Below are 22,298 nucleotides of genomic sequence, written 5' to 3' on the forward strand. Positions count from 1 at the left end.
AGAGAAATAAGCTAATTTGAAAAGGGTATTATTCCAATTATATTATATGACATTCTGGAAAAGGCGAAACTATGAAGACAGTAAAAAGAGCAGTAGTTGTTTGGCGCTAGAGAGAAGGGAGGGGTAATAGGTGGAACAAGGTAGGGTTTTAGAGCAGTGAAACTATTCAGTATGCTACTATAATGGTGGGTACGTGTCATTATACATTTGTCAAAACCCAAAGAATATATTACATCAAAGGTGAACCTTAATGAAAACAACGGGCTTGGAGTGATAATAACCTAGTAAGAGTGCCATAAAATACAGCAACGCCAAGAATCTTGGCCCTTTAGGGAACAAATCAAGAAGTAAATTAAATTATCTTAGATATTTTGGTTTTCAGTCAAATATTCTTTGAAAGATTTGTATCTTAAAACTATTAACATCCATGAGAAGCATTCACTTTGTCCATGCTTAGCCATTTTTTTCAAATGTATGATTGAATATCTGTAGAATCAGTGCTCATTTTATGAAATAACTAAGTCAAAGAGACTATTTTTACTTTGAAAATAATATGTGTTACTTAAATATCACTTCATATTCACACACCTTAGAGAAAAAATGCCCTGATGTTACTGAACAGATGTTATGTATGCAAAGACAGTGAATGAAATATATAATAAGCATATACATGAAGCATATGTATTATGTATACAGTTGCCTAATGTAGTAGAATCAAATAGAATTATTAGCAACATCAATTATGTATCAGGGGACATCACAGACACAGTTTCAAAAAAAAGGGACTACTAAATACAAAGCAAACTTGTTCGAAAATGAAAGCGCAAGAAAAGCACAGTCTAGATGTGAAATCAGTCAATTTGGAACATAAAATGAATCTGAATAATTGGAGCATTGATATCTACAAGGCAGGGATATCTATCACTTGGAGACGACAGAGATTAACTAGTCAGTCAGTGGGTTCGTAGTTAGCTGGATGGCCAAAAGATCTGGCTCTAATTTGGTAATTTTTCCTCCCAATTAAGCTCCAATTACAAACAAATGGAAATTCTGAGGTAGCTACAGGGACATAAGATAAATATCTATATTAAAGCATTGCTAAAAGCAGTCTTCTTGTTTTGGAGCCATGGTCCAAATATCTTATTTCTTTCTTTTGCTTTTTTTTTTTTTTTTTTTTGAGACAGGGTCTGTCTCTGTCACCCAGGCTGGAGTGCAGTGTTGTTGAGATCTCAGTTGACTGCAACCTCTGCCTCCTGGGCTCAAGTGATTCTCCCACCTCAGCCTCCTGAGTAGTGGGGACTACAGGAGCATACAACCATGCCCAGCTAATTTTTCTTTTTTTTTTTGGTATTTTTTGCAGAGACTGGGTCTTGCTATATCGCCCAGTCTGGTTTCGAACTCCTGAGCTCAAGCAATCTGTCAGTCTCGGACTCCCAAAATGCTGGGATTATAGGCATGCGTCACTGCACCTGGCCCAGATATTTTAATTCTAAGATGCAACCGACGGTAAACCACACCATCAACTCGGTAACAGCCTTTCAAGGAGAAAACAAAATCCAGAAAAATAGAAACCTTATACGATATCAATGTAATATATTATTTGTAGAGCATAACTCTGATTTCTCAAATATTAAAGTGAGTCTGAGAATAAAGAATAACTAAATATTAATCATTATCACGAGACAAAAGAAACACAATGTTCTCTTCATTTTCCCTATCCAATGTGAAGTTGTGGCAAAGACTGCTGGTTGCTCTAACATCCCTTCTCTCCTCTTGCTTCAGTAACAAAATTCCCAAATTGTAACTACACCTCCGACCACCAAGCTGGAGATTAATTGCTCCTATGGCCAAATAACAAAGTTTGGGCAAAGCCAAAAGCTTGGATTTCATATGACTAGAAGAGATCTGCTACTTTGGGGTCAGGCTAGTAGAAGAAATGCATGCCATGTCTTTCCATTGTCTTCTCCGCTTCTGCAGCCTGGGATGCAAACATGACAGCAGGATAAAGAAGGGCCATCTTACACCTAGAGAGTGAAGACACACACTGAAGACAGCAAATCCTCTAGAGAATCTTGGACCACCCATCTGTGGACTGTGAAAGAGAGAAGTAAACTTCTATAAGCCACCATATTTTTGGGCCTCTTTGTTTTGTCGTTTTCATGTTTTTCTCTAATACGGACGTTTTACTAATAAAGACTTAAATGTAAGCGTTTTCTATATAATACTTCACAGTTATAGATCGTCTACAACAATAATTTCTTAAAAATTGTTTATAGTCATTGCTAGTTAGAAATGATGACCCAGGCCAAGTAGGGTGGCTCACGCCTATAATCCCAGCACTTTGGGAGACTGAGGCGAGCAGATCACTTGAGCCCAGGAGTTCGAGACAAGCCGGGGCATCATAGGGAGATCCTGACTCTCCTAAAAACACACAAATTAGCTGGGCATGGTGGTGCACGCCTGTAGTCCCAGCTACTTGGGAGGCTGAGGTGGGAGGACCGCTTGAACCCGGGAGGCAGAGGTTGCAGTGAGCTGAGATCGCGCCACTGCACCCCAGCCTGGGTGACAGAGCAAGGCCCTGTCTCAAACAAACAAAAGATGATCCACGTTGCTTATGATCCTATGTTGGATCACCTGGCAGGATGGCAGCAGCTGAAGTAGAGACCCAGGTGAACACTGGCACGCCTCTACTGCTGTTCACAGTGACTGGCACTGAGCCACCTTTCCCTCCACAGCCTTTGGAAAGTCTCATATTTCCCCATGGGGCCTATTCCACTACCCTCTCACTAGCTAGCTTTCTCCTTCCCTATAGGTACTTTTGACTTTGACTTACCCTATCAATCATGAGAAAATAAAAATTAGGAATATGTGACCCAAAAGATACCTTTACGTAGAAAAGATACCTTTATATTTCCAGATGTGATACATTGCTTTTAAGGTAAAATTCCAAAATCTCAATATAATAACAATGATAATAATGATAGCTGATAACTCTCGAACACCTTTTACGTGCCAGACGCTATTCTAAGTATTCTACATATATCAGTTCATTGTTCCACCAGTGTTACTCTATTATAAGCTAAATAATGATACTCCATTATTTAAAGTCTTTTTTTTTTTTTTTTTTTTTTGAGACGGAGTTTCGCTCTTACTGCCCAGGCTGCAGTGCAATGGTGCGATCTCAGCTCACTGCAACCTCTGCCTCCCAGGTTCAAGCAATTCTCCTGCCTCAGCCTAAAGTCTTAAATTTATATAGCATCCCAGAAAGCACTATTGATATATTATCTAATATTCTTTGTATAGCATAACTGCTAATATGACCAGTTGATGTATGAAAATGTCAAAACCCATAGAAATGTGAAAATCTGTCCAGTGCTTCACAAAAATCAGCAGAACATCCAGGCCCAGGTCAAAGACTGGCCCTGACAGCAATCAACAATGCTCAGTTTTCCTTTCATGGTCTCTGAGTTCTAAAATCAAGCATGCTTTCCTAAGAGAAGGGAGGTCCATAAGCTACACAATTCCAAGGGCTATGGATTAATTCACTGATGACCCACGTTCCAAACAGGAAATGTGCCTGAAACTGAGGGAATGAAGAGAGATGGGCTGCTCATTCCCTTAGGAATGCGGGCTAGGCTGGTGGAAAAGCAAAAGAAAAATAAAAATAAGTTGTTTATCCTGCTTTCAGTTTCAAACTTTCTTCAAAAAATCTGAAGGACTTGGGAAAATGAAACATAAAAAGAAACTGATAGGCTTCCATGGATAAAACTGGGCATCCAAAATAAGAATAGCTGGTGCCTTGAGAAACTTAAATAAAGGCTAAGGATGAGCTAAGTGTGTCTCAAGCCTGGGTGATAACAAGTGACTGCCAGGGGTGCTGTGTCTGAGGCCTCATGAACTCAGCCACCAAAATGAGCTCCAGTCCTTCTACAGGGCCACCAGTGTGGAACAAGAAGAGTATGCAGAACAAGGATGGCCTTGGCAATAGAGAGATCCTGTGATATGATTTTCTGTAAATTTCACTTTACACTGTATTATTTACAGCATGAAAAGCACTTGCAAGTGAGGAAGACCATACTATCCAAAAGAATGTTTCTTTCTCAGGTATTGAACGGAGGACTCAGTTCAAGCAAGTCTGTGGGCTCACTACGGAAACAGAAGCCCTTGGTGTCTCAGGCCTCTCTGACTCAGGGTTATAGAAATGATATGCCACTGTCAAAGCAAGTGTTGAGATGATTATTTCACATCAAATATCAGATAATAAAATGGAAGAACAGTTTTTTGACACGCTATTTTTTTTCTATTCTAGGTCACATCAAGTAAATGATTTTAAGAAGATTTTGGAACGCCTAGAATTAGAGGGCAAATGGAAAATTTAAAATCTACATCATTCAGCTTAAACTCTTCAAAATGGTGCTCCCTTTTCAGAAGACTCAGATGTGAATGGAATGATCACGATTCAACTAATTTGCCAGATTAATGATAAAACTGATTCAGATTTAATTCTTCTACTTCTGTAAACACTTCAATACAATAATGATCCATTTGGTTTGAAGGATACTAGAATAAAATAATAAAGATTTAACAAATATGTTAGCAATAAAATTGATATATTCTAAAATCTGTTACTTCTGTAACAATAAAACAATGTACTGCAGATTTCAAAATGACTTTTTAAGTTTGAAACTGATTATCCCTGAAATATCAATATTTTTCTAGTGATCTGCTGCAAATTCTAGGGTTTATATCTATTAATTTTAAGTTTGATTATCTTTTTAATTTAGCAATGCAGCATCAAAAGCAAATATCTTTCCGATTAACAAATGTCCAATCACCTGATGTGCACAGCTTTTGGAAGACTATGCAGATGGCGTGACATGGCATAGTGACGGGGACATCATCTATCAAGAAAACAAAGCTTCTTTAGTGAATCTAGACCAACAGCAGCTTTGACATCATGAAAGACAGTAATTGTGGAACTCAATTATCTATTAGAATAGAAATAACAACATAATATTTGATTTGGTTCTTAAAAGTATTGATTTTCTAAAGGGAGAGAGGCCGTGCACAGTGGGCTCATGCCTGTAATCACAGCACTTTGGGAGGCCGAGGCAGGCAGATCACGAAGTCAGGAGTTAGAGACCAGCCTGGCCAACATAGTGAAACCCCGTCTCTACTAAAAATGCAAAAATTAGCTGGGTGTGGTGGCTCCTGCCTGTCATCCTAGCTACTCAGGAGGCTAAGGCAGGAGAAACATTTGAACCTGGGAGGCGGAGGTCGCAGTGAGCCGAGATCATGCCATTGCACTCCAGCTTGGGCGACAGAGCAAGACTCCGTCTCAAAAAAAACAAAAGAAAACAAAAAACAGAGAGAAACAATTAACCATCATAGTCAAGATTCAGTCTATCTATGCCATATTATTTCTTGTGTGCTATTCAAAGTCAGAAGTATCTAAAGAAGTATACATTTTAGTCTTTAAGTATCCATGCTTTCTATAATGGTGACTCAATTAATAGTGATCTTTTGCTGTCAATAACCAGCTAATGACATGAGTTCTTCCTCAAAAGCTTTACAAGGAAGACAGCACCATAAGTGATTGATGCACCTTTGACATGGAGCACAAAAATTAAGCAAGAAAAGTGATTCAACTTCACATATTGATGGTCTGATAGACACAAGGCAGCCCCTTCTCAGGCATAAATTTTTATTGACCTTAGCAGGAATGGTGGAGTAAAGACTCTGAAAATCCTCTCTTTAATAAAAACAATGAGAATACTGACAAAATTGCCAGTCAACTTTTTCAGAACTCTGGAAATCAACTAAAGGTTTGTAGCAATCTGGGTGGTGTTCATTAAAAAATAAATAAATATATCTTGGTAAGAACACGGAGCTATGTGGTATGTTTGGCCTACCCTAATCTCACCTCCCACTTGCTAGCTCCACGGTAGCCTTGAAAACCAACAGCCTTCAATCATGGTGAAAACCAGCAGCCTGGAAGCCACTTGAGGGGGCATAATAGAGTTGTAACTTTTTCAAAGCACCATTCCCAGAAAAACTATCATTATTTGACCTCACTAGTGGTTCCAAGGAAGGCTCCACTCACACAGCTTGCTTATTTAACCTGACCTGGCACTAAGTGAGAACAGTCTTTTGCCCAAGGGTATTTGTCAAAAATAATCAGCTGCAATTGTTTAACATCAGGGCTGCCTCAGGCTGTGATAACAGCTGGGACAAACAATAAGCAAATCAAAAAGCTTAACAAAAACAAAAACAAAAAAAGGCAGGGAATGTGATATCCATACAAAGCCTAAAAAACGCTGACATATTTCCTAGAATATAGAAGGCTTCAGGTGTGCACAGGGCTGTGTGTGTGTTTAGGTTATGCACATGCTCACCAAATACCTGAGAACGTGCTAACCTCTCACCTCTGGCTAAACCTGATACTTGGCAGAAACAGGAAGCAAAGGCAAAGGTGGAATTATAAGCTACCTGATGGAGCATCCCAAGCAAGCTCCAACATATACAATCAGGCCTCCCTGCAAAAACTGAGAGACTTACTGGTTCCAGGCATTTAAGGAAATCTCTGTCCAATCATATAGCTGACTATTAAGCTAAGTGGGTAGAGATTTCACTGGTCATTCATGACAAAGAATACAGATTTTACAGAATTACAGTGGACCCTTAAAAACACTGGTTTGTGCTGCGTGAGTTCACTTATACATAGGTGTTCTTTGGTCTTTACCACCCCTGAGACAGCAAAATCAGCAGCTCCTATTCTTCTTCCTCCTCAGCCTATTCAATGTGAAGATGATGAGGATGATGACCTTTATGATGATCTATTTCCACTTAATGAATAGTAAATACATTTTCTTTTCTTATTATTTTCTTAATAACATTTTCTTTTCTCTAGCTTACTTGGCTGTAAGAATATAGTATATAATACATATAACACATAAAATGTGTATTAATTCATTGTTTATGTTATTGGTAAGGCTTCCAGTCAACAGTAGGCTATTAGTAATTAAGTTTTGGAGGAGTCAAAAGTTATACATGGATTTTTGACTGCACTGAGGGGGTACCCCTAAGCCCTGCATTGTTCAAAAGGTCTGAACTACACTTCAGTAAAGTCACCAAATAACAACAACAAACTGTAGGGAGTGAGAAGAATCTGATTTCCAGAGCTGGCACATTGTATTATTTCAAGTGTCCAGTTTTCAACAACAAAAATTATAAACCATAAGAAAACTCTCCAAACAAGAAAATATGGTTCGTGCACAGGAAAAAAGGAGACAAGAGAAACTGTCCCTGAGAAATGCCATATATTAGACTTTACTGGACAAAGACTTTAAATCAGCATTTTAAATATGATCAAAAAAACTAAAGAAAACCATGTCTCAAGAATTAAGGAAAATCAAGAGAATGATGTCTCACCAAATTGAGTACCAATAATGAGACAGAAATAATAAAAAAAAAAAAACCATATAGAAATTCTGATATAGAATGTATAAAACTAAAATTTAAAATTGCTAGAAGGGCTCTGCAAGAGATCTGAACAAGCAGAAGAAACAATTAGCAAACTTGAAGATAGGTCAATTTAGATGACTTGATCTGGGGAACAGAAAGAAAAAATTAACAGAGTCTTAGATACCATCAAGCACACCAACAAACACATAATGGGAGTTCTAGGAAAGGAAAGATAGGAGTAGAAAGAATATTTGAACAAATAGTGGCCAAAACCTCTCTAATTTGAAAAATAGCACTAATTGGCTGGGTGCAGTGGCTCACACCTGTAACCCCAGCACTTTGGGAGGCCAAGGTGGGAGGATCACTTGAGCCCAGGTGTTCAAGACCAACCTGGAAAACATAGTGAGACTTTGTCTCTATAAAAAATATAAAAACTAGCTGGGTATTGTGGCACAGGCCTGTAGCCCCAGCTGCTTGGAATGCTGACATGAGAGAAGTGCTTGAGCCCAGGAAGTCAAGGCTGCAGTGAGCCGTGACTGCCCACTGCACTCTAGCCTGAGTGACAGAGTGAGACCCTGTCAAAAAAAAACAAAAAACACCAGAACAAAAAAGAACATTAATCAACACATCCTAAAAGCTCTACAAACTTCAATCAGGATAGACTCAAAGAGATCTACACTTAGACACATCATAATCAAACTGTTGAAAGTCAAAGAGAAAAAGAGAATCCTGACAGCAGCAAGAGATCAGCAACTTATAGATAACAGATCCTCAATAAGATTAACACTGGGTTTCTCCAAAGAAACCATATGGAAGAGAGGGAAGTGAGATGATATAAAACGCTGAAAGAAAAAGACTGCCAACCAGGAATTCTATATCCAGAGAAGCTGCTCTTCAAAAATGAAGAGGAAATTAAGTCATTCCCAGATAAAGGAAAACCAAGAGGAATTAGTTGTTAGCAAATCTGCCTTTCAAGAAATGCTAAATGGAACTCTTCAGGCTGAAATGAAAGGACTCTCCAATCCACAGGACGAAATAAAAGAGCAGCAGTAAACGTAACTGCATATGTAAACATAAAAGACAATATAATTGTGGTTTTGTTTGTAACTCTTGTTTTATATTATCTGATTTAAAAGACAGCTGCACAAAGTGCTAATTATAAATCTGTGCTACTGAGCATACATTGTATAAATATGTAATGTTTATGACAGTAACAACAAAAAGAAGTGGAGAGGGAAGGGAACTACGTAGGAGCAAAGTTTTCATATGTTATTATAATTAATATTGATCTAAATTAGATTGTTATAAATTAGAATATTAATTGCAATCCCTATGGTAACCACTATAAAAATGACTTAAAAATATACAGTAAAAGAAACAACAAAGGAATTAAAATGTCATACTAAAAAATTTCTGGCCAGGCGCAGTGGCTCATGCCTGTATCCCAGCACTTTGGGAGGCGGGTGGATCATGAGGTCAGGAGATTGAGACCATTCTGGCTAACACGGTGAAACCCTGTCTCTACTAAAAATACAAAAAAAAAAAAAAAAAAATTAGCCGGGAGTGGTGGTGAGCACCTGTAGTCCCAGCTACTTGGGAGGCTGAGGCAGGAGAATGGTGTGAACCCAGAAGGTAGAGCTTGCAGCAAGCTGAGATCGTGCCACTGTACTCCAATCTGGGGGACAGAGCAAGACTCCGTCTCCAAAAAAAAAAAAAATTCTATTTACTTCAAAAGGAGGCTGTTACGAGTTGAGCTGCATCCCCTAAAAAGATGTAAATGTAAGTCCTAACCCCCCCGAGGTGGGAATGTGACATTACTTGGAAATAGGGTCTTAATAGATACAATCAAGTTAAAATAAAGTCATAATGAATTAAGGTGGACGCTAATTCAGTGACTGGTGCATAAGAGAAGGACATTTGGAAACAGAGACAGAGAAAGTAACGACTAGAAGCTGGGGGACAAGAACAGAACACATTCTCTCTCAGAGTTCCCAAAATACCCAGTTTGTGGTACTTTGTTACAACAGCTAAACCAATACAAAGGCAATAATGGAAGAATACAGAAACAACAACAAAAAACAACAAGAATCTGTTAAGGTAGGAAAAATAAAGGCTGAAAATGTAGGAGCCACTTAACTAAAAGATTAATATCTGAAATTTCAACTGATCAGAAGGTAGGCTGATATTCCGTATGACATTGCAAAATAAAAGCTGATACAGAGTATGCTTTTAAAAATATTTTAACATTAAACTATGAAGACTACTTCTTTATGACCATATATTAGAAACAGACTTAATGGCAGTATTTTCTCTAGTCAATGTTATATTGACAGTAAACTTTCTGCAGCAGTTTTTAAAAACACACAATAATACATGCTATAAAAAGAAACCATTTTCCCCCCTCAAACTAATGAACAATTGGGGATCTTTCAGGATTACGCTAAATAATCAGTTTGATTTTCTCTGGCCTACATGCAGCATCCTCTGATCCTAAAAGTGATGTATTAAACATGGATTGTGCCCATGTTTAATATTCGATAGTTCTGATACAACACATGCAAATAAAGGAGTTCTGAGCAGCAGTCTATAATAATAATAACCCTTATGTTTACAACTTAGAACATAATCATTATTTACTGTTAAATGAGATTCAAGAATTTCTGAACTTAAATTTTGAAAGCTTAACATTTTCAAGTGGAGCGTTTCTGTGGTAGGGTCAGGAAGATGTAGAGAACAGATACATATATCAGACCTAAAAGCAACAATTTAGTATCTCAGAAATAAACAGAAGCAGATGAAGGAGACGGACTTTGCTTTCTGACAAATATGTAGAATGTCCCTCAACTATTCTATGAACCATTAACTTCATTACGTACCTTTCTGTTCTAGATCATGAATCACCTGAAAATTCCATTACCTACATGATATAAAATATGACGATTTCATTTTACTAAGTGCTGAATTAGCAAGTGCCTAAGGAAGCCTTTCATAGGCTATTAGAGCAAAGAAGTCAATACAGAGAGGAGTGCAGAATAGAATAGTGTAAAGGAAACTATGTGGATTGCCTTATGTCTTAGCCATTCTCTGTGCTTGTGAAGGAATGTCAAAGGCAGCTTTTCTCAATGCTTGAGCATAACTGACTTCCTAAATTAATGAGGAAGATAAAGCCCACAGCTGGTGTATTATGGAGTTTGAACTACACTAATTTTGGCAGGTGACATGAAAGCCTTCTCAGCTACTCTGGGTGAAATTAAGGATTCAGAGGACTGGCGATGTGAAATGCCTTTTAAGATGTAAATTAAACCATATACGTATCTAATGCCCTCCTATATAAACAGAAGTGTACACTAGAATACTAAAAGATGAAGTAGGAATAGATGTGTGTCATAGTTGAAATATGTAAATTTTTATGTTTTTCAAGTATGTTATTTATTTTAAAAGAGTATTTTTCTCTCAAAAAATATACACACAGAGACATGACCCAGGACAGATATTCAACTATGATTATAATATCTCCCTCTCCCTCCGTCTCCATCTCCCTTCTCTAGATACAGGGTCTCAATGCTCAGACCAGAGTGCAGTTATATGATCATAGCTCACTACAGCTCCTCTCCTCTCCTCTCCTCTCCGATCATAGCTCACTACAGCTCCCCTCCCCTCCCCTCCCCTCCTCTTCTCTTGATACAGGGTCTCAATGCTTAGGCCATGGTGCAGTTATATGATCATAGCTCACCACTGTCTTGAATTCCTGGGTCCGAGTGATGATCCTGCCTCAGCCTCCTGAGTAGCTGGGACTACAGACGTGTGCCACCATACCCAGCTAATTTAAAAACACTTTTTGTAGAGATGGAGCTCACTGCATTGCACAGGCTGCTCTCAAACTCCTGACCTCAAGCAGTCCTCCTGTCTTGGCCTCCCAAATAGCTGGGATTATAGGTGTGAGGCACTGCACCTGGCCAGACATCAGTTTCTTTATAAAGGATTTGCTAAGGCCTTTTCACTCATCATCTTGACAACCATTGTATCTCTATTTTCTTTTCCTCTCAGGAAAATTAATCATCTCTTTCGGGAACAAATATCTATGTGTCACTGCATTTTATAAACAATATTCAATAATTTGGATCAACGGCAAGAGGGAAGAAAATGATGACAGTGGCTGAGAAGTTCAGAAGTTTGCTTGTTTTGTTTTTAACTTCTGTTTAAGTTCAGGGGTACACGTGTAGCCCTGAGACATAGGTAAACTTGTATCATGAGGGCTTGTTGTACAGATTATTTCATTACCCAGCATGCATTAGTTATTCTTCCTGATGCTCTCCCTCCTCCCACCCTGCCATGGCCCCAGTGACAGGCCCCAGGGTATGTTGCTTGCCGCCATGTGTCCACGTGTTCTCATCATTCAGCTCCCACTTATAAGCAAGAACATGTGATATTTGGTTTTCTGTTCCTGTGTTAGTTGGCTGAGGATAATGGCTTCCAGCTCCATCCATGTCCCTGCAAAGGACATGACTTTGGTTTTTTTTGTTTTATGGTTGCATAGTCTATGTACCACATTTCTTGATCTAGTCTATCATTGATGGGCATTTAGGTTGATTCCATATCTCTGCTATTGTGAATAGTGCTCCTATGAACATACCCATGCATGTGACTTTATAACAGAATGATTTCTATTCCTTTAGGTATGTGCCCAGTAATGGGATTGCTAGGACGAATGGTATTTCTGTCTTTAGATCTTTGAGAAATCTCCACAAAGTCTTCCACAATGGTTGAAATAATTTACACTCCTATCCACAGTGTATAAGCATTCCTTTTTCTCCATACCCTCACCACCATCTGTTATTTTTTGACTTTTTAATAACAGTCATTCTGACTGGTGTGAGATGGTATTTCGTTATGGTTTTGATTTGCATTTCTCTAATGATCAGTGATGTTGAGTTTTTTTTTTTTTTTCATATGATTGTTGGCCACATGTATGTCCTCTTTTGAAAAGTTTCTGTTCATGTTTTTTGCCCAGTTTTTAACGGGGTTGTTTTATTCTTGTAAATTTGTCTAAGTCTGGGAATTCAGAAGGGGGATTATACCACAATGTGGATTAAAGCATTTCAGGACAAACATCAATGATTTGGCTGTTTATATTCTCACACTAGGTTTATTCTCTCATGCCTGCTTTCTCATAATATAGACACTGGAACTGAGAATAACAGAGAAGCACATAAGATAGATCTCTGTATAAATTATTGATGGCCATATAAACAGAATTTTTAAGTATGATCCAGGCATGTTCTTGGGTTCCTCAGGAAGACAGAGGTACCCAATATTTTCAACATAAGAAACATATACCCACAAAATCGCTCATTTTCCCTAGAAAATATACCTGGCACAATAAGGATAAAGTAACATTCAGCAGCAACAAAGTGCAATCTGTTCTGAAACAAAGTCTATTTACAAGTTCATTTATTTTGGGGTCCTTCAGTCTATATATAACCATGAGCCTTACTCACCCAGATTTAACATTACAAACAAAAGACTCAGTAGTAGGAAGCAACAAGCTTGGTAAATTTTTCTGAGGAGTAGCTGAGATCAAGAAAAGCTTTGGCCTCTTGAGCAGGGCTGGAATTAGGGGCTGAGGCCTGGACAAGGGAACAAGTGAGTAGTATCACAGAGCAAAGAGGCTGAGACCCAGGTATGGGCAGAGATGCCAGTTTTTTTTTTTTTTTTTTTTTTTTAAGTGGAAAGACCTGACTAAAGCTTCCTGATGTTCAAACCCAGATCGAGCAGAGAAGTTGAAGAGTTAGAATGTTGGGTAGAGCCTATAATCTTGCTGACGGGAAGTAGCATTTCAAGTTCATCTTTTATCAGTATTAGATCATTTGGCAGGCAAGAAAGGACGTTCCTTTCATCCACCTCTTCCCTTTCAGAGAGGCTGTTCCCAGCTCTCAGAATTGTTCCCAATGAAGCCTGATAAACTTAAAAAAATGTGTATGAGTCCTTTTAATATCTGAGAAAAGTTTTCTCTCTTTAATATTCAGAAAGACACAAACTTCTGTTTCCAGTTTTAGGTGTTCCACTGACCTCTTAAAATTTATTCGCAAGTGCCAGGATAAGAATCAAACGGAGCACTGATGATTATAGATGGCAAAAAACAGTGCCAACCATTGCCAACAGTTAGATCAAACCACATACTGACATGTCTCAAAAGCTATAGGTGGATGGTTGAAATAAAAGATTTTTCCTTTCCATTTCCTTGATGAAAACAAGTAATCTAGCATGTCTTTTATTCATCAAAAGGGAAAAAATATTTTGTATACAACAGTAGAGAATATATTTACATATTATTCTATTATTCCAGAAAGTATAAACCCTAAGGAAAAGAAATGTTTAAAGACACAGCTTGAAGGGCTGAATTCAGTCTGGAAAATCAGTATTGCTTTGATGAAACATAAGCGCAGCATGTACTGAGTTTGCTATTATTTTGAAACTATGAGGTATTTTCTAAAACTCGGCAAAGGCAAACATATTGTTAATGTTCATAAATTACCATGCAACAAAAGTCCTTGACAAGTATCTACTGTCTTTCACCAGATGAATTTATTTCACTAAATATAGAATTAGGTTAGAATACAAGGTCATTGAAGTAGAAGTAAACATACAAAAATCCAGGGTAGCAGGAAGCTGATTTGTTACAGTGATTAAAAGATTTCTAAACCAAAAACAGATGGGATATTTAAAATATCACTATTTGCAATTAACCTTATGATCACATGTACCATAAATATACTAAATGTAAATCTTGAGCAATACTACATATTTTAATTCAAGCTAAATAAAAGGTAGCACAATATCAACGTGAACGTTAGTGTCAATGTTTTTGGGCAATATTTTACAAAATAATATGTTTAAAAATATATAATTTGTTTCATTGTAATTTGAATATAGAAACAGTCCTTATTAAGAAGCACTTGCAACGCAGATTAATCAGTTTGCCCTCTCTGGTGCAGGTTGTAAGCAATGCACTAAAATTTTCATACAATTTTGAGACACGCAAGTCTCTTAAAGGGAGATAAGTTACTTTAAACTATTCATGACAGAGGGAGGACCAGGATAACTTTTTAAAATAAACATTTCAACTTTTATTTTAGGGGCAGGGGTACATGTGCAGGTTTGTTATATAGGTTAAACTTGTGACTTGGGGATTTGGCATACAGATTATTTAGTCATCCAGGTACTAAGCTTAGTACCTGACTTTTTTTTTTTCTGAACCTCTGCCACTTCCCCCCGATATCCGTCAAGTAGGCCCAGTGTCTGTTGTTCCCCTCTATCTGTCAATGTGTTCTCATTGTTTAGCTCCCACTTATAAGTGAGAACATGTGGTGGTTGGTTTTCTGTTCCTGCATTAGTTTGCTAAGGATAATGGCCTCTAGTTCCATCTACGTTCCTGCAAAGGACATGATCTCGTTCTTTTTTATGGCTGCATAGTATTCCATGGTGTATATGTGCCACACTTTCTTTATCCAGTCTACTGTGGATAGGCATTTAAGTTGATTCCATGTCTTTTCTATGGTGCATAGTGCTGCAATGAACATACACGTGCATATGTCTTAAATACATAAAATCCAGATACTTCCTATTTTCCTTACTGCCCAAGAGCTTTAACATCTTTTCCCTGTCAGCCAATCCATGAAACTAAAACCAAGACAAACTGTCTGATTTTAATTTCTCCTCTCTAGTGGAGATTTTAGAAAGCAGTAACAGTTAAGAGGCAGGAAGAGAAGAAAGAAGTTAAGAGCCTAGATTATCTACAAGTTCGATAATCATACAATAAGCTCATTTGTTCTAGACAGTCCTAAAGATACTACCTATCACTATGGTATCTTAGCGGGGCAAATAAAACACAACACATCCCTTAGATGAATCCCTAACTGTCCAGTACATCGTCACAGACGCGTGACTCATGAGAAATACATATGACAACCATTCCCAAACTCTTCCGAAACTGGATATTCAGCAGATATGACGGTACTTCAATACATGAGGCATGAAGCCAAGGAACAGTTAATAAGCCAAACTTTGAGCTATCATATCATTCAATATACATTTATTAAGTGTATGAAGTGTGTGTTATCACAGGCACTGATATACAAAGATGGACAGGACAACATCTCCCTTACGGTAAGAGTCATGTTGGATTTGTACATAAATAAGTAATCATGATGCACCATGATGAGTGCCCAAAGAGACAGAGACTTGTTGAACAGAGGTACTACGAAGCATAGAAAGTATGTGGGAAGAGTTTGGGAAGGCTTCCTTGAAGAAACAGTAGAGTAGAAAGCATTTGCAAACTAGAATACATTAGAAACCAGTTCAGTGGCTAACTGGCTATGTCATTTAGCCAGTTATTTAACCTTTCTAACCCATGGCTTCTCAATTAACGAAACAAAAATAATAGCCAGACACAGGGGTGAAAGTGAAATTCCATCTCAAAAAAGTGGGCAAAAGAAAATTGAGGATAATAATATCTATATAGCTAGCCTGTTGTAAGAAGAAAAAGAGATCACACATGTAAAGCACTCAGTTTCCTGCAAACAAGAAGCACTTGATAAATTGTACTGATTTTATCAGTTAGGAGTGATTTCAGGTGCCTCATTAGCAGCAGTCATTGTACCACTATTACTGGTCTCATGGCAACTTGTTGGGTTCACATGTCTTATTTTTAGTCTGAGTTAATACTTTAGCTGGAGGCTACCTATCACTAGGAGGAAAAACTAAGAAATGTAGTTTTAAGAGTAATCAAATTCATAAACCACTTCACTTTCTATAAGGTCAGAGTTCATTAAAGAGGAATGCAAAGGTTATTACATTAGCAATATCAATAGGAAAGCAAACACAGGGAAAATATATCTTATTTGCCACTACAGGGGCGATATATTAGCCAACACATGTAGTAGTAAATATTAGTATGTCTGATGAACACATCACTACCAACTGTCATCATACGGTAAGTATATCATGAGAAAAAGGTAATGTAAAAATTTCAGGAGTATGAAATGGTGAAAAAAGAAAAATACATAGGAGGTATCATTAGAGTACTCCTCAAGGGATAAAGGAGTAAGAATGTAATAGAAAAAAAGAAGTACCCTGAATGTCCTAAAGGGCTTATTCTTATCCTTTAGGCAATAGGGACTTTAAGGTGACATAAAGCATGTTGATTGTTTTAACTATTGATTCTATTATCATATGCAACTTTACTACCGCATTGTATAAGCTCATAGGTATATTTCTTCAATTCCTGGGTGTCTTTGTCACAATATATATGTTTGAGATATCTTTTGTCAGCTATATCATACTTTAAATGAATCCTATATTGTTTTTGAAGGGCAGTGATACTAAAAATAAGGTTTGCAGATGTCCCAAACACATACTTCACTACTTGTCTATTAGTGATAAAACGTTCTCCTTCCCTTCCTTTTATTCAGTCCACATGCATTCAATATTTACTATATAAAGTGCCACACACAATGCTAGACTCTTGAAGAAACCTTCAAAGTGATCCTGTGTTAAGTGTAATATGCATCCTCTATTCAATCTATGCAGATTGAATAAAATGTGTTCTCAACAGATGTATCTTTCCCCAGCATACTTTTAAATAATGATAAAAACTTTGATGCTTTCCTTTATATAACTTTCCCTTTAAACTGCTGGTTGTTTTTTTTTTTAAGTTGGTAAAAGGGTTTTAACAAATCTGACAGTCAGGTGAATAGGAAGTGAACAGAATGAAGAGGAGGGAAAACAGACCAGCCAAGTGCTCTCTAATTAAAGTCTGTTGTGTGAAGCATCTTCCAAAAAGACAAGAAGGCTGAGTCTTACCAATATAAAATTCTCAAGAAATCCTTGCCCTGAAGGTATTAAAGCATCAGGGTAGTTATTTCAAGAGTGGATTCCTTCAATTCCTACAGTTTAAAAAATCACCACCTTCATTTGCTGTTATTTTTTCTGTTTTCATCTTTTTTTTTTCTTACTGGTGAACTCGGTTTGGCACCCTTGAGATAAGTCATGTAATTTCTGTAGAGTGGTCTAAGTCTAGTGAGAGGAATATGGAAATTTACAAGGTTTTGCTTTACACAGGACTGAGGAACACCAGATTTGGGCTCCCTTCCCTATTGCCCTTTTTGACACTGGGAAGCCGTGTAAACCTGCTGGGGCTCAGTCACCTTTTCTGTTATATAACGATGTGTTTGTGGAATCCTGAGTGTTCTGGGCTCTGCCATGCAGAGGAGGATGAGAAGAAACAGCAAGGTGTGAAGGTCTGGTCCAGGAAACAAAGGAAGAGTTTAAAAGCTCTTACTTTGAGATGGTGTAGACCTTTGATTCTTGTATACCTTTGTTTCCTTTTGCTCTATTTCTTTCGGATGGCCTTCTCCCTGGGTGTGGTATCGTAGCCTGGATTACCTCCTGCACATAAAGTGCATAGTAGTGGGTGGCTTTCTATGGGGAACAATTCTCACCCTTGAAGCTCATTTACTTCATCATCTTTTGCTGCCTCTTCTGGCCAGAGGTTAGGATTTCAAAGTTCAAGACTACAGTGTGGGACTCTATATTTTATGAAGAAGGCTCTTCTTTTTTTTTTTTTTTGAGGTAATCTCGCTTTGTCACCCTGGCTAGAGTGCAGTGGGACAATCTTGGCTCCCTGTAACCTCTGCCTCCTGGGCTCAAGTGATTCTCCTGCCTCAGCCTGCAGAGTAGCTAGGATTACAGGTACCCATCACCCCGCCGGCTAATTTTTGTGTTTTTAGTAGAGATGGGGTTTTACCATATTGGCTAGGCTGGTCTCAAACTCCTGACCTCAAGTGATCCACCTGCCTTGGCCTCCCAAAGTGCTAGGATTACAGGTGTGACCCACTGAGCCTGGCCAGCTCTTCCTGTATTCATTCTCGTATTCACTCATGTATTGAGCCACTACTGGGTGGGATAGATCCACAGACAGATATAACAAGAGCATTGCCTCAAGACGACAATGTAGGAGGAAAGGCCAACATGATACATACTTCAAAGGATTTTAAAAATATAATGTCATGACAATCAGAACCTGTTATCACTCCAACTACAATCTATGAACTAAACATCTGGTGTTTTCCAGGGAAAGTACAAAGTTATATTTCAGATCTTTTGTTGATTTTTAGAAGCTCTTCTGGAGCATCTATGCAGAGGTCAACAAGTCTGGCACTACTTCAGGTGCTGAGCACTAGGATTTGCTACACACACAGTATTGGCTGCTGCAATCTTACAATCAATTAAAATGCTGAATTTATTCCAAGGAGTATTTGGTTAGTTACCTCGGAGCCAACACAGGATTTTTTTTCCTTGTGCTTATTCCTACTTGAACTTATCTGACTCTATCTATTGTGGGTCCCTGGATCCCTGATCAGATATTTTCCAATCCAAAAAAAGTGGCTGTTATCATAAACCTTATATTGATGGAGGCTATTTCCCCTCCTATCCACTACATATCTAGTGCATCTCCTGGTCTTCATGATGTACGCCTCTCATATTTACTGCAAACACAGCAAGACTGTCACGGCTTTTAGCATATTTGATTTTTTTTTTTTTTTAACAGAGAATCACTTTGCTTTATCAAGTGTTGAGTCAAAGGGTTATGTAAAAGTTGACATGCCTGCGACTTATTTTTAACTAGCAAATCATAATCATCCCACACTGTCTAAAGTACTAAACTTAACATATAAATCATATGCCCTTACTAGAAAGAGCTAGCTAGAAAAATGTAAATAATAAAATTAAAATTGCTAAACTCCCTCATTATGTATTTATAATTAGCAGTCAAATTATTAACTCTGTTTTCAGAATTTCTGAAATAGGTTGTTGATATTAAGGAAGCTGTTCAACAAAAACCTCAACAAGTATAGTCTTAAAATCAAATCAGTGAAATAATCTTTTAAATGTTTAGCTAGCTATCCATTAGCATTTGCGTTAAATTTCAGCAACAGTGGTTGTTTTAGCTTTTTGGGATGTTATTTTTCTGCACAAACATACTGCAAAGAACACACTTGATAAAAAATAAAAGTTATTTGTTTTCATATTTTACACATGACTTTCCAATAGCACTAATCAGATTTTATGTCCATAACTATGGGTATAAAGTAATTATTTTATTTCTCAAATAGTAGTCTGGATCCCCTGTCCATATTCTTTGCTCATATTTACTGTGTCATTTGCCATCAGGTACCACAGTTACCTGGACATATGCCCATTTGCCTAGTTTGACAGAGCTACTTAAGGGTAAGCATCCCAATCTGTGGAAAAGTATTAAAAAAAGTCAGGGATCACAGAACCACCTTTGTTCACAGTGATTACCATCATGTCGATAAATGAAAAATAAAGAAGGAAACTCTCTGAAAGAAAATGTCATGTATTCAGGGATGGGCATTACAATGGGAATACACATGCCACGGTAACGCATGTGCGAATCAAGTGGAAGAGTCTCTTGTTCTGTGTCCCTCTGATTCAACTTCACCCCTATGTATCTCCAGATGAAGGGAGGAAATTGAAAATTCATCCTCAAGCTTCAAGTACAGTACCCTTTCTGATATGGCTAACAGTAGTTTGGGTAACACCATATTGACTGTGGGTTGCAAAATTAATGCAACATATTAGCAGTTCTGAATCAGACAAGGGATCAAAATGGAGGAACTGAGGCAAATTTATGTGCTGGAAGACAGAAGGACTACAAATAAGAAACAAAGAACTGTGGCAAGGTGGCAAGTATTGAAAAATTGGGGCAATGTTAATTAATGACGAGGAAGCAAAAAGTGTTGGTTGCCAAAGAAGGGATTTGAAAGTCTTGATTCGTTCTTGGAAATGCGGGACTACAAAATAAATAAATAAATAAAATTTTGAAAGAGTTTTAAATGAAGCTGATGCGATGATACTGAGGCTGCCACACTGTCTGGATTGGTTAGTGTCTATGTCAGCATGCAAATGGGGTGCTTTTCCTTACCTCCAGATGCTCTAAAATATAGGGCGGATTTGTCATTCCAAGCCTCAGCATTGCTCCCTCAGGAATCACTTCAACCAGTTTCCACAGGAGTGTGGGGAGATTGGTGCCAATATCTCTGCCATAAGCCCCCGTGTCTTCACTGGTCAACCATATCTCACAAACACCCTCTGTGAATCAAAGGAGATAATTAACAAATCTGTGGCAGAGCTGTTTCCTTCATCATACAGCTGCTCACTCTTTATAATGCAGTATTTCTCAACACTATTATTCAGGCAGGCTGGGTATTCAATTGCAGAGAAAAAGCAGCTTATCCCATGGTGCCAGTGGGTTATTAAGTTCATTTTACGAACACCAGAGAGTTACAACAATGCTGTAAATTATCAGTGTGTCCTGTGAAGTGATTAACATTCACAGCCAATCAGTTCAACTGTGCTTCCCCCAAAGCACTTTGATCAAGACTAAAGCCTCAGTCCCACCTCAGAGAATACCTAGTTTATTGAATACTCTAAGTCCTGGAACTGAAAGTCACTTCACAGAACAGGTACTATCAGCAGTTAACTCATTAATCAGTATGGCACCAACCTAAGGAAAAATGCCAAGTGTAGTTAAGGTTTAGCTCACATATTATTAATTATTAGGTACCCATTTTTCTCGTAGCCACTATTCTAGTCTGTCTTCATTATTCATTCAAAAATAGTATTCATTTTATTGCTGCATTCAAAAAAGTTGGTTGCTGCCTAAACTGAGTGTTTGTGTTGGAAAACCTGTTTACTGACAGCTTGCTTTCTATTTTCCACAAATCAGACGTTAGGAAAATGTATATATATATTTTGTGGTTATTATGTTATAAAGAATCCTGACTTCACATATCATACCCTGCAATGATACTGCTTCAAATGTCCAGAGGAAATACTTTGGGATCCCCCTCATGTTATTTAAAATGAATAAAACAGAGTTAGCAAGAGCCATTCAGGCTTTCATGGCACACAGAACTTTTCTGAACCCATATTCAACGAAATGATCAGCCTATTTTAAAAGGCCAAATGATTAACAAGGCTAAAACAAACAATGAAGTGAGCCTGTGAAATTTGTTCACGCTCAAGTGGTTTGTTGCTTCTGCAGAAGCTCAACACACACAGAGGCACACAAACTGAAGACTTTAGCCTGAACTAAAGTATAAGTTTCTAGAAAGTGTCTTCAAATTATAATTTTAAATTATCTTTAGTTGACAGAACAGTAGAGTTTCAAAAATACATTTAAATATTCCTAGCCAAGAGAGACAACAAATAAAACACATGGCTTTTATGTGAGTGTGGACTTAAAACTTACAGAATAAAAAAGCATAAAATAAAGATCTTTGCTCCTCTTAATATGTTCCAAGAGGTAGAAAAAAACACAGCATAAAGATTTCCAATCACTATTATTTTCTTTAGCATAAGAAATACAATTACTTTAGCAAAAAACTAAACCATATAAAACATTTTCACTTTTCCTGCCTATCTTTCTGAGACATACACATCCTCACTCACACCCACACAACATGGAAAATACAAGGATAGAAATAAGATTTTAGTTTCCCCAAATTAAAGAATCAATAACTTAGCATTGAAAACAGAATACATAGAAAAAAGATCACTTAAAAGCTTTTAAAAAATAAAAGCTCAATACATTTAAAAAGCTGAAGATATTTTTAGCATCTGAAAATTCGTAGTATTATGGATATATGGGTTTTCATAGTTTAAATTAAATACCTAGTTCCAGAAATAATAAACCTTTGCTTAATCTTAATCATTTCATAAAAAGCTTTATCCTCCAAAGAAATAGTCTG

At 37.5% G+C, this 22,298-nt stretch overlaps 1 protein-coding gene across 1 annotated transcript in view; it reads right to left on the minus strand.

Annotated features, from left to right (window-relative positions):
* Positions 1-22,298, minus strand: part of CDKAL1 (CDKAL1 threonylcarbamoyladenosine tRNA methylthiotransferase) — a 603,344-nt gene that overhangs the window by 263,640 nt on the left and 317,406 nt on the right. The window contains exon 7 of the mRNA XM_017873093.1: positions 20,471-20,637. Coding sequence (XP_017728582.1) covers positions 20,471-20,637 — 167 coding nt within the window. The remainder of the gene's footprint in view (positions 1-20,470; positions 20,638-22,298) is intronic.

The sequence above is a fragment of the Rhinopithecus bieti genome, unplaced genomic scaffold (assembly GCF_001698545.2).
Source record: "Rhinopithecus bieti isolate Rb0 unplaced genomic scaffold, ASM169854v2 scaffold_7724, whole genome shotgun sequence".
Classification (NCBI taxonomy): domain Eukaryota; kingdom Metazoa; phylum Chordata; class Mammalia; order Primates; family Cercopithecidae; genus Rhinopithecus; species Rhinopithecus bieti.